This window comes from Plasmopara halstedii, assembly GCF_900000015.1.
Source record: "Plasmopara halstedii genome assembly, contig: Scaffold_2439, whole genome shotgun sequence".
Taxonomy (NCBI): domain Eukaryota; phylum Oomycota; class Peronosporomycetes; order Peronosporales; family Peronosporaceae; genus Plasmopara; species Plasmopara halstedii.
In genome coordinates this window covers 62,029-78,756 of record NW_020189346.1, presented here as the reverse complement: position 1 = coordinate 78,756, position 16,728 = coordinate 62,029, and the positions used below count along the sequence as shown (strand labels likewise).

The 16,728-nt window shown below is 44.1% G+C and overlaps 5 protein-coding genes across 5 annotated transcripts; 3 read left to right on the top strand and 2 right to left on the bottom strand.

Moving 5' to 3' along the window:
- Positions 1–7,905: 7,905 nt before the first annotated feature.
- On the top strand, positions 7,906–9,255 carry PHALS_03962 (HAD-like domain; the record flags this gene model as incomplete). Its single annotated transcript, XM_024718260.1, has 1 exon — positions 7,906–9,255. The coding sequence occupies one exon, from the start codon at positions 7,906–7,908 to the stop codon at positions 9,253–9,255; it is 1,350 nt and encodes a 449-aa protein (XP_024583676.1).
- An 83-nt stretch (positions 9,256–9,338) lies between these two features.
- Positions 9,339–10,388, bottom strand: PHALS_03961 (RxLR-like protein; the record flags this gene model as incomplete). The annotated part of the gene is made up of 1 exon (XM_024718259.1): positions 9,339–10,388. One exon carries the CDS (start codon positions 10,386–10,388, stop codon positions 9,339–9,341), a length of 1,050 nt encoding a protein of 349 aa, XP_024583675.1.
- A 135-nt stretch (positions 10,389–10,523) lies between these two features.
- PHALS_03960 (E3 ubiquitin protein ligase) lies at positions 10,524–13,554 on the top strand (the record flags this gene model as incomplete). Its single annotated transcript, XM_024718258.1, has 2 exons — positions 10,524–13,283; positions 13,345–13,554. The coding sequence occupies 2 exons, from the start codon at positions 10,524–10,526 to the stop codon at positions 13,552–13,554; spliced, it is 2,970 nt and encodes a 989-aa protein (XP_024583674.1).
- Positions 13,555–14,982: 1,428 nt separating this feature from the next.
- Positions 14,983–15,579, top strand: PHALS_03959 (uncharacterized protein; the record flags this gene model as incomplete). The annotated part of the gene is made up of 1 exon (XM_024718256.1): positions 14,983–15,579. The coding sequence occupies one exon, from the start codon at positions 14,983–14,985 to the stop codon at positions 15,577–15,579; it is 597 nt and encodes a 198-aa protein (XP_024583673.1).
- Positions 15,580–15,620: 41 nt separating this feature from the next.
- Positions 15,621–16,724, bottom strand: PHALS_03958 (Isochorismatase-like; the record flags this gene model as incomplete). Its single annotated transcript, XM_024718255.1, has 5 exons — positions 15,621–15,646; positions 15,719–15,776; positions 15,838–15,924; positions 15,985–16,030; positions 16,090–16,724. The coding sequence occupies 5 exons, from the start codon at positions 16,722–16,724 to the stop codon at positions 15,621–15,623; spliced, it is 852 nt and encodes a 283-aa protein (XP_024583672.1).
- Positions 16,725–16,728: the final 4 nt, after the last annotated feature.

Here is a 16,728-nt window from a genome sequence, read left to right as displayed (position 1 = left end):
TTCAACCAATGAGCAATTGCCAACGTCGATGTTGACGCTCCAACATCAACCGTATGATATTGTTGATTATTCCAGCATGGTAATATTGTCCAATAGGAATATAGGATTGAGATAAAACATGTAAAAATTGATCTGATGTAAAATTTGGCGTGATCGTCTTCTGCTTTATGGCAAGCAGTTGGCGACCACGTCACAAATTGCGACTTAATCTTACAGCTAACAGGCACAGTATGTGTAGATACGTGATTTTTATTATTTCAATAAAACCTGTTTGTTCTACATGATGTTTGTGCGTGTTTCGCTTGCCTGTGCTGAATTTGTATATCCAGGTTTCAGATATAGCATTGCCCACCCCGCTCATGGAGATTAAGTCGCTGAGATATTAACACAAATCTTGCGACAAAGTGCAGATGAGCTGATATCTGCCAATGGAATTTGATCAATTGCCCTCCCTCAATAAATCTGGAGTCACTTCGTCGCGATAAAACAGACACTCGGGGTTTTACTGATACTTTTTTTGAAAAAATATGGTCAAATCCTGTAAGGGTATGTTCTGCGTTGTTCAGCGAAATGTCAATGAGTGAGAGACTAACGCTATAACACCGCGGTCTCTCCGCGCAAAATTTTTGAGTGATTTTCTTCGCAACGCCATTCAACAAGGTTTGAACCATCTATTTGTGAATGGCTAAAAGTTAAAATGACAATTTGGTATCGAGCACCCTGAATAATGTTTACCAAAGCTTTGTTTAAAAATGCGATTTTTCTATCCGATTCGATTGCTAACGATTGGCGAGACACATCGTCGTGGAGCAGCTTCGCTGTATCTTCACTTGTGTTGGTGTGGCTAGTAGTAGCGAGGCTAACCATTTTACTCGGACATCGTGATAATTGATCACGATGCTGTTATTGTTATGGGCTGTCAACACTCAGCTGGAATCGGCAGAGTGGCCGAAAGCGCCGACGCTTGCGACGAAGGGTTTGAGTTGCTGACACGGTCTACACGTGTGATCTATCGCCTTTACTCATCTTTAGTTTTTGATCACCATTACGTAGTATTAACTAAGCCATTAATCTATTCTTTCAGGGGTGACCACACAAAATTGAATCATTTGCCTCGTACAGTAATCCTTGTCATGAGGTACCAGCTTACGTTGAGTATCATACAAGTCGACGCAGTATCCCCGCACCTTGAAATCTGGAGTATGGAGATAGCGAGCAATCAGGCGCTTTGAGAGAGCCGTTTCAAGGCTTCAAAAATCAAACCCAACGCTTACAGCAGCGCAACATGTGTTGCATCGGACTCGTTTGCAGTCCGTTTCGCTTCCTGACGTCGAAATTGTGACATGAGACAGGTGCTAGCCTGTAGAGCGCATCTGCCACCGCTTGAAAATCGACTAAACACATACCTTACCCCGATCGTATGTTCGGTAAAAGTAAACATTTTACCACTCTCTGTGAGTGATCTGGTGAGGACGTCACTGTGCGCACCATGACTTGCTCTGCACATGATCACCAATGAAAAGTACATACCTCGTGGCAAAAATCAAATAACATTTCGTTTCTGCCACTTTGCGCTCATCAGGCTTCGATCTAATTACGAGGTTTAGCTCATTAGATACTGTTCAAATTGAAGTTCAACCTGTGGCGAGGCGAGCAGTCACAGACAACATGATATTGCCAATATGTACTCAAAAGAGCCAAGATCAAGGCATGCTCTCATAGGCATACACACCTCCTCGTCTGCCGCACCTTAAAATGATGGACTCCTTTTACGGGGTGATTTTGGAGAGTATGTGTCATGTAAACAATATCTACACCTATACTTGTACAAGTTATTGGCTATGCCAAGCCACTTTCTAATGTCGTAGGACAGTGGCACCAGCCGATACGCAGTCGCCTAAATCTTTAGAGATATGACCGTTGGCGATGCTTTGTCTCATAATCCGAAATTTGATGTCACCAAACACATTATGCGGACGACTTGTTTAAGCTCAAACACTTGAGCACCGCTCGCAAAAGTCTAATTTGGATACCACATTCAACCCATTTATCTCGCTTGATTGTGGACGTACATTTCGCTGAATGAGGTATATGCATCGGTACAAATTCACCGAAAACGTTGTGACACCCGATATTTGAGTATTCCTGCTGTTTAAGCCAGTCCATGGGGCTTAGCAGCCAATTCAAAACACTCATTGCAGTGAGACGAGAACCAATAAATCTCATGAAAAGTTTATTTTTATCGCTAGGTCAAAAGAATGAGGTGATGCAATCGGTCATTCATTTCTGCTGCAAGCCCTGTTCAAGACTCCACATTTGCTCCAAAATTCTAGATGTATGTAGCTTATCATAAGCATGGACAAATTCGCTATTTGTCGCAATTACTTCTAACACCGAAAGTCAGCGCCGATTAAAGATATTAGCACTCTTTCACCAAACGCGCTTTGAAATTCGCACCGAGAAAAGCATCAAATGCGTTACACTGCTCACTTGGTAAAAACCATTGTTGTATGACAGGATATTTGGTTCCAGGTTTAGGCAATTTCGTGACGTTATCGCGATCCGAGTGCGACACGAGTGGAGGTTGTCTCGTCACCACGTCTTAATAATATATCAACAATGAATATATCTTCTTTAACTCAAAGTAATCCCACTCCTTGTCCTCAGCTCCCGGCGAATATAGAAATTTCAATGATAAAAGAATAGTTTTAGTTCCTTCTACGGTACCAACTGTGCAATGACTCAGTTAATTTCACCTTCCTTAATATCTGCAAATGTTCCCTAGCGATAAATCTTCAACAAATATGAGTTCTGGCGAGTAATTGAAAAGGGACCTTCATCCTCATACACTATCCTTGCCACAGCATTACTGGATAAATAATTTCCACCACTCACTAAGAAATCATCACCTGGGCGCTTCTCACGGAGGCGCTGGCTCACCACCGTTTTATCGTGACAGAAAAATAAACATCTGAACAAAATCAATGGCTTGTAACACCAATCGCGACTTCCTGCGGTCTGCCTTCACTAGTCATGGCTTTAAATTTGCGACACTACGCCGCTCTAACTTGCCTCTTCTCAACGACGATTAAACACAGTCGTAGCCGTCTCATACAAACTAGTGTGTAATGACCCCCGACATACCGTCGCAAAATACTGCCTTGGACGCGATAAACGATCGACTTATTCTGTCTCCTTAATAAAACCACAGCCTTTTGCAGCTTCTGCCACCCGTGCTAAGATGATAGCGCTGAAAAGTATCCACGCCATAGACCCGGACAATCCCATGCCCTACCCCGACGCTATCATAGATTCATGCGCGCGCCAAAAGTACTTCTTCTGTATATACAAAGTAAGTTCATGGCTATATAGAACTCCGCTAGGAGAGAAATGTATGGCATCGAATGTATTCAAAATTACTTGATTCATGGCTCAAGTCTTTCTGGCTACCCAATGCTTAAAATAAGACTGTATCTTAAATCCAGGTCAAGGACTATATACTGCGCTATTATAGTCCTCAAGCTCCGGAGCTTTTACCACATAAATTTTACGCTACCAAAGTCATCGGGTTACACAAAAGCCTCAGTAGAACCTTCGACACTTTAATCAGCTTCTCCGTCACAAACCGCATGAATAATATATTTGCATCTGGCATTCTGAAGCCTCCGCATAATGTATACTCCATTCTCCATTCATTCGTACGATATACGTAGTACGTAATTGCACATCGCCGTGGAACATATCAGACCTTTCAGCGGCTTCGTAACGCTCGGAACATTGATATCAAGTAGTCGCAATTCTGTGTTGTGAGCCCTACCTTTTTTAAAGAGAGTCGCTCATTGAGTCCTATTTTCATCCATCACATAAATACGAGGTACAGCATAAGTTAGTTATTCCCCGTAGGCACATGCTTGCCTGGTCAGAATCGACGTTTTTTAGCGAGAATTCTGAGTTCGGCCATGTGTGCGGGACTGACCTTTTGTGCCTCTGAAAATGTACACAAGACTCAGATGCTCAGTACACCAGCATGTGCAAATGTCTACTGTACATCTTCTTGGGGGGCTGGTAATGTCGCGCTCAACGCGGTGCACAACCTCCGTGCTGTGAAAAATGGTTGAGTACACGAAATGACAGCTACTGGAGCGTATCAAAAGCGATGAAACTAATCCAGTTTGAGAAGAATTCGGGTGACTGCCGTACTGTCAGCACTACATTTGACAGTGCCTGAAGCATCATCCATATTATCCTACTCAGAGAAATCAAAGCAGTGGGGGGGTTCGCTATCTTATCGCGCTTCACACGGAAAGTCAATGACGTCACCCTGCTCTTAAAGCAGGGGCCATATGATTGTTCCGCAGTATCTGGTTTCCGGAACCAGGTCGATCTCATGACGCACACCTCGGTCCGAAGATAAGACCGACGGCGGGTCTTTGAAGACGACGTCTTAGGATTCCTTTTACGAAAGGATAATACGGATCCAAAGCGGTCCCTCTCTTTAAAAGTTTCACGTCTCATCAAGATGAGTGAGAACACGCACTCGGCGTCGTCCAGTACCCCACTCCCTGCTCCATCGGAGTCTTGATGTTATAAATAACATCCAACGAAGAGCTGCAATTTCCGCAGTCTTCGTCCAGTGGATAACGTATCATTCCACGCGCATCAGAAGAACCTTGCCCGGGATGCCTCAAACCTCATCTGACCATGCTACTCTTGGCATGCAGCAACTGCTTCGTAGCGTGAGCAGTGCTCAGTAGATTACGTGCCACTCCACGCGCATCAGACAGGCTTTGCTCAAGATGCCTTGGACCTCGTCCGACCATGCCACTCTTGGCATGCAGCAACAGCGTTGAAACGTGCGCAGTATCAGTGGATTACGTGCCACTCCACGCGCATCACAAGGGCCTCGCCTTTGATGCCTCGGGTCTCATCCGACCATGCCATTTTTGGCACGCAGCAACTGCTTCGTAACGTGAGCAGTGCTCAGCGAGTTACAGGCCAGTCCGCGTGCATCACAAGGGCCTCGGCCCTTAGCCGACCATGCCACGCTTGGTATGCAGCGACTGCTCTTATACTTGAGCTGCGCTCAGTGGGCTACGTGCCACCCCACGTTCAGCCCGCGAGCCACGCTCGGGATTCTTGTCCAATACACCTTCGGTGTTCGACAACTCGGATACTCCGATATCTAGCGCATTGAGCGTCCCGGCCCAGTGCTCGCGGCAATTGCACTTTTGCCTCATAGCAGTGGTAGGTTTATGACTGGGCGCTACGCGCACGTCTCCTGGTAGAGCTTTGGTCAAAGTCTTCGACCTCCAATCAATCCATGACTTGTGGTGTTCCCACCATGCCATGCCAAGGATAAGGTCATACCTTGCATCCATGTCTACGACTAGACAGCGTTTCACGCTATCAAAGTCAAGGAACTTGACTCCGAGGTTCACGGAGACCCTCGGCATAGTGACACAATTCTTCGTCGCTAATCGAACCCTGACGGTGTCACTCAACGCGCTTCCAGCGCTTCAGCATTCAGCTGACTTTATTCGATCGTGGAGCGTCGAGCATTATTGCTCGAATCGATAAAAATTCTCCATGCTTCTCAAAGCCCTTCACAGTCACTTTTGCGACCAGCAAACCCGGCTTGCACACACGTTCCGTGTTTAATAGCACAGACCTCTTCTGAGCTGGGCCCTGCTGCCCTCTACCTCTCTATGGCTCAACAGAACTCAGTTCTCCCCCACTAGGGCGCCCAGTGCCGAATAAGTGGTCTCGTTTTCCCGCGTCAAACCAGACTGGTTAGAAGCAGGACGTCGGTTCGACGAACCTTTACGCGCCTTGCGCAAGGGACAACCCTCCCGAAGGTGACTGGTATCTCCACAAACAAAACGCCGTCTGGTGTTTACACGCTGACCAGCAGCTCGGAGCTCTCCCACATCCTTCTCAGCATAGCTTAGATTCATTGGCTCAGGCCCGCTCGACGAACTTTGAGGGTGTGCATTCCAACCAAGTCGTGCCGACTTAAATTGAATTTGGCATTCTATGCCGCGCTCACCGCTTCTTCACAAGAAGACGAATGCACACGGAAGACTTCCATTCTGGCCACGCCAGTACGAAGGTCTTTGATTAAGATGGTCACTGCGACCGCCTCGGCCACAGGATCTGCTGCCATCCCAGCAATAAGATTTCTCAACTCTTGGACAACGTCCACCAAATCTTTTTGCCTTTTGAGCAGCAAGGAAACGCGATCTCACGCGTTATGCCTGATTAGGCGGCGAGAACACTCGCAGAAGCTGACGCTGTAGCTCCTTCCAGGAGAGGAACGCAGCCTCAACCAAAGCACCGCACGTTAGTGCCCACTCTCGCGCTCGACCCCCGAGCTTAAAGATAGCTAGCGCCACGCGCTGTCGCACGTTTTGGAGCATAATGGATGTCATAGCCATCTCAGCCTCCCTTATTCGGAGCAGAAGATTCTCTCCATCCTTACCCTCGAAGGTCTTAACGCTCACCATGAGCAGCCTGGGTCGAAAGAAATCATCCGTCGACGCTTACAGCAGAAGCTGTAAGTGCTCTAACAGAGCATTTTCGTAACTTGACAACGCCTCTAGGATCGCGCTTATGGCCTCAGGTCCTTGCGCAACGAGGTGCTCCAGGACCTCAGGGTCCCGCAGGGATATCAGCTTATTAAGTCCATCTTGTATGCCCTGGGGCAAATAGGAGTATTCCCACATCCTCACAACGGACCAGTCGTAACGGCTCAGGCGTAGGTTGACTACGCATGCTACCAAGTGCAGCGGGGCTGCCGTTGCTCTTTGCTTAGAGGGAGCTCAGCTAAGGTTACCGACCTTACGTTCTTTTCAGGACAGTACATGTGTAGCGAATTGCAATCTGCTACTTCCAAGTACTGAAGCCTTGCCAAGGCAAACGAACACTTCTGTTTAAAAACGAACTTGTGTTAGCTGCGGCAGAGCCGCCAATGTCTAAAACCATATGCTTCCCTAATTTGTATAGTAATACCAAATTAATACAGTAAAACCAAACTAATATAGTAATATGCACTACTACTGGCAATCCTTGTTGTGCTTGTTGTAGCCACATGTTGTGATTCCACTAACTGTGTAATACCCACCTATGTACGCGACTCGCACTTTCTGACAAAGACATGTGTAACCTCGTCCCAGTCGGTCTTCTCACGGCCATAGCGGCGTATCATGCGCCTCGTACACAATCTTGTGCTTTAAATTATTGTTGTGGGGAACGACAATCTCTTGGCTCGTCGCCATGTGCAACTTCATAATGAAGGTAACTATTCTCTAAGGCATAATGATGCATCACGACCAGGAAGCTTGTCATGGAGTTCCAAATCACTTGATGAGAAAGCTTTGATGATCAGATCACACGTTTATTCCCAACACATGCTCGACGTATCATACCGAATACATCGTTTTCGATACAGCACAATGCACAAAAGTGTCAACTACAGAAAAAGTATGTGTTATAGTCTAACTGCATAGAAATGTAATGTATACATACGTACGCAATAACATGATGCACGTTACCAACTGTAAACTTCGTACTATGACTTTTCTCTATCATTTCATCTATCCATTATAATATGTCTGTAACGTCTCGCATCCGTACACTTACTATAAGCCTCTGAAATATCTTTGGTCCGAGAAAGCACGCGAAAACTGCAAAATCGAAGCCATAAATGTAACGTTTGCTGTGATGAAGTTTCGAAATGATCCACAGAAAGATCTGTTTCTACAATACATTCTCCAAATTTATAATCATGACAGCTGGTACACCATCCGAGCCTTATCTGATACTGGTCTGGTATTGATAAATTCGCGAGGATCTGATAGCATTTTATAATCTTTATCTTACCTCATAGTCGACATTAACTTGTCAAGTATGGTCCGTATCGTTGCTGCGGTGCTGTCTGCGGCCTTTATGGCAGATTGTGTCATTGCAAAGAGCGCATTTCTTACTGCTGAGGCCCCAGACTATAACAACAAAGTGGTCGATAACCTTTTGGGTAATATCCACTCGGTTCGTGGAAAAGGCGAGGCCTATGCCGTCTTCGATTGGGACAACACGTGCATGTTTGGTGACATTTCGTACACGGCAGTATTTTATCAGGTAGACAATCTCGACTTTCGCTTTACACCTCAGCAGTTGAAACTCATGTTTTCACGAGGCTTGAACGCTAGTAATGGTGATACTTGTCTTTCTAATGGTATCCACTCGAAGCTTGGTGATGATGTATATGGCACCTCCGTGACTTTAGCTACAGCTTTGGCTGAGACAGTCAAGGACTATGAAGTGCTTTACAACGCCTATATCGCATCTAAGTATCATCTCGTCGCTACTGCTTCCGTTACAACCGTCACATTAAGAGAGATCAAAGGATCTCGTGAGTATCACAATTTTCGTGCAAAACTAGCCTTTCTACTGTTTGGACTTGAGGCTATGATTGGGACCAATGACCACTCTCTGTGTTCAATGACCGTCGCTGCGACGATCTTTCCACAACTGCTTCTTGGTATGACAAAAAGTGAGATTCAGACTTTGATTCGCTCTAGTATCCGCTGGAATCTAGGTCAAGCACTTGAAACCCCTACCTACACTTCAACAGGACATCTACAAGTTCAGGGTTCGTATACCAAAGGTTTGCGCTTCTTTTCCGGTCAAGAATCAACTATGCGGGCGCTTCGAACTGCAGGTGTTGACGTATATATCATCAGTGCGTCTCCTCAGCTCTTTGCTGCTGAAGCCGGTAATTTGTTTGGATTGGGCAATACGGTGCCAAATGACAACGTCTACGGTGTTCGCTTTAAATTTGACGCGGCGGGGCTGTTTACGGGTAAACTTGTTGATCATTATCCGATAACTTGGGGTCCTGGCAAGGCGACAATTGTCAAGAGCATTTTAAAGCCAATGCATTACGGGGCTCCTCCCATTTACTCCTCGGGTGACTCGGATGGTGATTGTGAAATGATGGATATGGTTCGAGATGGCGTCGTCGATACTAATAATCGTTTAAATGGCAACACATCTTGCATCCATCGCTTCTACGTCAAGGCATGTAAATACTTTGGTACAACGGAGCCAAGAACGAATAATGTGTACCTATTGCAGGGTCAGGACCAAGTCATTGGCACATGGATCACTTCGGGATTCAGTACAAAAGATGGTATCACGTACGAATCAGGTGTAAGCTCGTACGATCATTGTAAACACTATCAGTTCCTGCACCTATAAGAATCTGAAGACATGCTTTCGAATTACAATGAACACTTAGAACTATATTTGAAACAGATGAAAACCGTAGTTTACAATATCAGTCATTTGCTATGGACTTCTCCAGGTTTGTAACTTGTTTCAGTTAATCGCACTTGGGGTGTATCCGCTCCATGAGTACTCTTTGAGGAAGCTACCGTTGGAATCCTAATATCATGCGCCGGCGTTTTCTTCAATGAGCCATAAAGAGCCCGTAGAGTTATGACATCACCAGCACTAAAAACAGCACGTGTTCCAATCTCAGCATCTCGACTTGAATTGCAATGCTGCTCAACAGGTTGGATGCAGTTTCTGACATTCTCCACATCACAAAAAACTTTCATTGGATAATAAGCCTTTGGAAAGCAAAGACCTGCTGTGCGACCGTAATGCATGATAGATTTTGGGTCGTACGGCTTAAATGTGGCCTCTTGATCGTTTTTTTTGGCATAATTTTCAGCTGAAACTGGCAAATTTTGATCTGTCAGAATAATCACCTCTCGATTTGGATGTGTATGTTCATGGTATAGTCCCATAGCGTGGCCAATCTCATGGATGACGTTACCAGGGCCACCTTCAAAACAAGTTTCACCAAGGTTCATGATTTGTGGTTTTCCATCATTTACGTACCCTACCATACCATAGCACGCGTCTTCGTTCTGTTCAATGCTCACATACTTACCTCTGCATTTTGTAATTGGATCACATTCTTGCAAAGACACATTAACGTCGACTCTTCTGTAAAATTCCACGGCCGTATTGATCACCTCGAGTTCGTAAGCGGAAAACGAACCGCTTATTCGATACCACACAATATGATCCGGCCAAATATCTTCTTGAAGAATAATTGCGACGCCTAGTCGCCGACGATGTAATGCTTCTGAGCATTTGACTTCTCGATTGTTGATCCACTGCGGTGCATCCACCAATCCACGGTCTTCAAAGCAAGTTGGGACTCCGTTCTCACACCGTGCAAATATGCTACCCGGTCGATGAGTCTGTCCTATTAAGTACGTAGCACTTCCATGCTCAATCTGAATGCCGTCGAGATCACACGCAGCCGGTCGTGCCCTCAGACGAGAGACCAAGGACAGCAGTAGCAACGCTAAGAGCATTAAAGTGAAAGTGAATAAAGGGTGGACTGGCTACTCGATCATGATTGGTTTAAATTATATCAATCTTGAAACACAGATGTTTGGTGCTCTTATTTCAGTACGATAATAACCTCAGTCGTTCCAAAAGTCGGTGGAATGGAAGGCAATTTAGGCGTCTTGTACATCTGTGGTGAACATACAGGAGGTAGATTTACAATTGTAGACAATTTATTAGGACGCAAAGTGCGACGAATCTGTGGTGCATACGATCGGATCGTTGTGTTGGTTGATGCTTGGGAACCTGTCTGGCTTTTTCAAGATAAAGACACGAAAGCAGCTGTTTACAGAAACAGTGAGCTTGACATTCAGACATTACAGGATGTCAAATTTCAACAAATAGCCGTTGGGAAGAATCACAACGTTGCACTGTCGTTGGATGGTCAGCTTTTCTCATGGGGTCAATGTGGTACGACATTGAAATGGAGTGAACTTGGTCACCATCATGGTTTTGTTAAGACGCTTGGCCCTGAAATTGATGACAAAACTGCTGCGACTGCTCCACATTGTGTAATCACTGCACCTAAACTAGTATTTCGTCAGGTTGTTTGTGGTGAAGATCATTCGGCTGCTGTCACAGATACTGGCGATTTGTACACTTGGGGTCGAAATTTTGAAGGACAGCTTGGTCATGTGTTCAAAAGTCTTTCAAAAGAAACGAATGGAATGATTAATAGCATTTGTGCGTGGCCAAAATATGTTAAATTTTTCTATAACAAGCCTCGCGTTGTTACTGTATGTTGTGGCAATACGTTCACTGCAGTTCTACTTGCTGACGGTAGGATTTATCTTCTAGGTGGTAAATCACTTCGATTGAATTCAATTGATATGGTTCAAAGTACAGATCCGTACATTTTGTTACGAGCAAGCGGATCAAATAATGAACATTTTGTTGATTTAGCAAGCGGTACGGATCATATTATAGCCGTCACAAATGCTGGAGAAATGTTTTCTTGGGGATTTAACTTTTTTGGTCAACTTGGTCAAGGTGACTGTTTTAGAAACGAGAAATTCAAAGACAAAAGTGATAACATTGTCGCCAGTAACAAGTCGATCAAATGGGCAAAAGTATTTGCTGGTGGGAGCTACTCGGCAGCTCTCACAACGAAGAATCAACTATACACGTGGGGCAATGGTCGGTATGGAAAGTTAGGCCATGGAGTAAATAGTGAAAGTCCTAGCAGATACAACTGCGAATTTGCTCCTCGCTGTGTCGAACATTTGCACAATGCAGTAGTTACTTCCGTGCTGTGTGAAGATCGCAACTTGTGCGTTTTTGCTCCGACTACTATCTCTAACATCTCGCCAACCTGCGGTGATTACGCAGGGGGGTATGAACTGAAGGTACGTGGAAGCGGTTTCTGGTCAAGTGAGAATGTCACAGTGCGATTCCTACCGCTGACGGATGGTCAATTACTGCGTGGTACTCTCGGGGAGTTTTGTGAGACGACTGGTGAAGTAGTTTGCCAAGTACCAACATTTCGTCTCATGGGGGAGTATGTAGTCGAAGTAGCAATGGATGGAAAGAATTTTACGTCGAATGGTAGAGTTTTTACTGTATTCAAGCGACCCCAAATTGTTGCTGTGTCAGCGTTTGACGCTCAAGCGATAGGTGGAGAAGAACTTACATTGTCACTTTGTGGTCATCTCCCATTGATCTGTCAGCGTCCGATTGTTCGATTTATGCGTTGTTGTGTCGATAAATACAGTGATCAGCTTGTCACTTCAGAGTCTGAAGTTTCAATTGGGGTTTTCGACAACTGTTTGGACACTGGAGAAGATGATCTTTCTGATGTGACCGACAGACAATTACGGCTCACGTTACCTCCTCTTCCCTTTAATGATGAAAGAGTTGTGCCTTACACGCTCGAGATCTCGTACGATGAAGGAGTGATATTTACACCAGTGTGTATAGATCCGACACTTCCAACAAAGCGTCATATAATATACGTACATACAGCTCAACTTGTTCGTGTGATTCCCAACTCATTTCTCATTGATGATTTGCCCCACACAATCACCTTGGAATTGTCAACTGTCTTTCCGCCCGAAGCCATACAGCTTTTGGTGACGATCGAGTATCATGTACCAAATATAAAAGACGAGAACAACAATACTGATTCTCTCAATCAGATACCACAAGTATCAGCTACTCTTTCTATAGACAAAGTATCTGGGAACTTTGTGACTTGCACGATACCACCTCTTCCTGAGTGGAATATCACACCAGCTGTTGCGAAAGCGCAGCATTTATCAGCTGATTGGTGGAAGAAATATGCAGAGACGGGGTTTGTCTTTCATGTACAAGTTTCTATGAATGCAGGACGAACGTTCTTACTTCCTCACAAACAGATGGGAAAGAAGGTGTTTGGTATGCCAGCTCCTGGTCGTTTACTTAGTATCTTTCCAAATGTTGGAATAATACGAGGTGGGACACAAGTCTCTATAAACGGGAACTTTTTCCATTTTGATACTCAAGATGCGACTGTTAAGCTTAAGTGGAAGGATCATTGCGTGGTGCTACCAGCCAACTGCTTGCAGTCAGAAGAACTAACTTCTCGACGGGTACTCTTCCGAACGCCACCTTTTCCGTTTTATAATGATAAGGATTCTACTGCTGATGCTACTGAAGATATGACGTTTGAATTGAAAGAAGAAGTAGAGGTGTTTGTAGCTTTGGACGGCGAGCATTACACGGACGCAAGTTTACCATTTACGTACTGCGCAATTCCAGAGATATGTGGAATTACACCTCAAGAGGCAGAACCTGGTATGCAAGTAGTACTTCAGGTAAAAAATTTGATTGCGACATCGTCGGCATGCGTGAAACTGGACTCGGCTTCGTCAAAGACCTCAAGGGTATGCTTGGAATAGATATTTATTTTGTTTGATTCCTAATTTAATGCGTGAATGGACACAGGTTGTACCCGTGAAAATTGACGGAGCAGCTCAGGCGGCAGAGTTTGTGCTTCCAGAGTTGTCACTTGAATGTGGAGAACTCGTGCGTGTTCTATTATCGCTTGATGGCCAAGAGTTTTACGATGGAAACACAAACACAGCACCGACTCCAATTGCAGGAGGAATCACTTTTCGCTACAAAGTCCAAGTAAACGAGCTATCTACGATCTAGATAAAAAACATGACATATATCAATTTGATTTGATAGATTAAGTATATCGACGAAATGATGATGACTTTAATGTCACGTATCCTGGTAATGGATGGATCGAGGATTCGAGTAACTAGTGACGCTAGTAAAGTTATACGACTGGTAAACTGGTGACTTCGTGTTTCTTAGACAATATTCTCAACTTCTTTTGAACATATTTTACTGAATGATAAACCTAAAGACAATTTTATCTAAAATGAGGCAGAACAAATATCGTAAACTTAGCCAGAGCGCAGTGCTCATAGAACAAAACGCTAGTAGGGCATGAGCTGTTTCCTCTTGAAAGCTATTATAACGAGTGGATTTACGGTTTCTTAAAGTTGAACTCTTAGAATTACAAAGCTCGGATCATATCTTGTTGATGAGTGTATCTATTCTTTCCTTGATGGATTAAGTAGTCGACATAGCACTAGACCCATAAGGCTGTAAAAAATCAGTAGAAATCACGATGTTTTTCATATTAGGAAGACTGCCTTGCTCGCCGAGAGCACGTAACCCGTTTTCTTTCGGGTTACTGCGTCATTCTCAAAAAGATCAAAACCGCCGATCTTGAGTCAGCATCAAGACAAAAAGACAAGACTACCAAGGTCCATGCACCTGCGTAGCTCCTAGTTTTCACTCCGTTACTGTGCTTAAACTCGAGAATTACAAGAAATAGCAAAGACTTTTTACACCAGGGTGTCCATGTGATCCTTAGAGGTATCAATGTATGAGATAGAATCGATTGGTGAAGCATATGAACAGGAATTCCAGATGTTCATTTTTACAATCGATGAATCGCGAGCAGACATCTCCAAAATCTTGACCTTGACAATATAATGATCACCAAAGTGGCGAGCTATTCCCTTTGAAATATTGCCATCTTGGTTTTGTTCGAGGATTTGTGCTTGTAGAATAAGTGCACAAACAACAACTTTTTATTAGTGTAAGCATTGTGTAAGGTTTGAATTTTCTGTGATATATTCCTTTGAAAAGTTTATTACTATTTAGATTTGTGATTACAAGAATAAACAATGAAATAGGCATGTTTATCTTGCTTCTACCTAAATCTTTTCCCAAACTCACGAATCAGAAAACATAATTCCTGACTTATCATGATTTCTGTCAAGACTCCTATTCAATAATATTTTGAATGTGCCCATCGCAAAGAGCTACAACATAGCATACAATTTGACATCTGCACCAACTTCTAAAGACTGAAATGCTGCGAGCTTTCGACGTTGCGTCGTGAGAAAATTTCAAATCAAATCCCAAGAATGAAGCACACGAAATGTAATGCCCTTTGTCTTCCATAATAAGCTTCCCGATCTCACGGAATTTTCCTACCTCATTACAGCATAAACTAACTCTTGAATCAGCTTGTTAATTACCACGTGTGCACTTACCAATATGAAGACTAGTTTTGCATCCTCATTGATGTGTGGTGCTCTCATCCTCTCTTCCGTGTCAGCTGGAGGAGACTTTCAAATGGATGGTGGCGAGTCAAGCGTAAATGACGCATACCTAAGCTCAATGGACCCAGCCCCAACCACCTATGAGTATGTTGGGACTTTAGGGAACACTATAGCAGCCGCGACAGAGACTGAAGCTACAACGAGTGGTGCACCCGTGACAATGTCTGCAGACCTTAAAAAAACATTTGGCATTGATCACGGAGCAATTGAAACTCCTCCTAGTGAACAAACCGGTTTGTCCATCGACTTTAAGTGGGTGCCAGACGTCCCTTCGACGGTTCCAGGATCAAAATCAAATGAAGATCCAACATTATCAAAAGAAGAGCCAATGTGGAATTCTGTGCCGTCAAGCGAGTCGCCAAGTTATTCATATCCTGCTATTCCATTAGAACAGGTCTCATCCACAATCTCTCCACCACCAAGCTATGAAACAAACAGTGGCTCTCCCAATCCCTCCACATATTATGAAGACCCATCGATTTCTCCATCACCTTCAGTAGCCAACTGCAAGGTTCGTCGAACGAGGCGCTAAGCAGAAAGTAAGATGTACAAGTTGTTGCGTCCAGTGTTATATCAACGACCACCTTTTTGTCTGCTAACTTTAGAAGAGTTAAGTAAATGGAATTCCAAATTTTGTCAAATGTGATCTAACTCCCTTTTTTATTTTTTACCTTTCTTGGTCCTTCGTAACAAATGTCCATTATTTGACAATTTAGATAAAAGACTGCACTTTTTCAACAAATTCAGCAGCAGATTGGACCTGAACACCTTGTTGGGCCATACTCTCCACCATTATTGAGTCCTCTTTCATACTTTTTTCAAACAAAAAAAGCGCTTCTTTTATCACAGTGACTTGGTATCCTCTGTCGACTGCACTCTGAACACAAGCCTCGATACTATTAAGTACTGAAAGCCCCATGACCACAACGTGGGTTACCATCAAGTTTCGCAAAATATAGTCGAGATTTGTGGCAGTAAATACACTAGAAAGCAAAAGTGATAGTCAAATGCAAGCCAATAGAAACAACAAAAGATTCCTTACTTGATCCCTGTGCGGGGTAACACCATGTCACTATCTTGAGGTGCAATCTGAAAAGGCACTTGCGCCCCAAAACCATGTTTTGGCACATGAATCCCAGCATGTTTATGAGCTAGCGATCTCTCGCGACCATCGTGGGTTGCGTTCTCTACAATTGAATAAAAGACTTCCATGCCCCCAACTGAGCGACTAGCGAGAAGTACATCTTGTAAAGTCGGAAGTAAGACATTATCAACGCGGTCGTAAAAGTCCTTAACGCGGGGGAAATACTCTGTCCTCGTGTCTTGTCGTGTACGTCCGTAACCCTGCGGTAACACAAAGTAATTTTGCACATCCAGTACCAGCACTGCTGTTGTCATTGGACTCCAAGGCTGCATAACCAAAGAATTTGCAGTAAACTCGTTTTCTTCATTTTCATGATTCCATGTTTGGCTTGAATCGTGTCCATTCTCGCATATTGAGTTACAGTGAGCTGCACAAGTTGAAATGCTTGAGATTGAGGACGATTCAGACGTGCAAGAGCTGACTTCATTTTCGGAAAATAAACTTCCGGAGTTTTGTATAGTCAGGGTACCCAGACGGTTACGCAGTAAAGTTATTGCTTCTTGTTGCTGTTGCTCACGTTGTTGCTTGCACATTAAA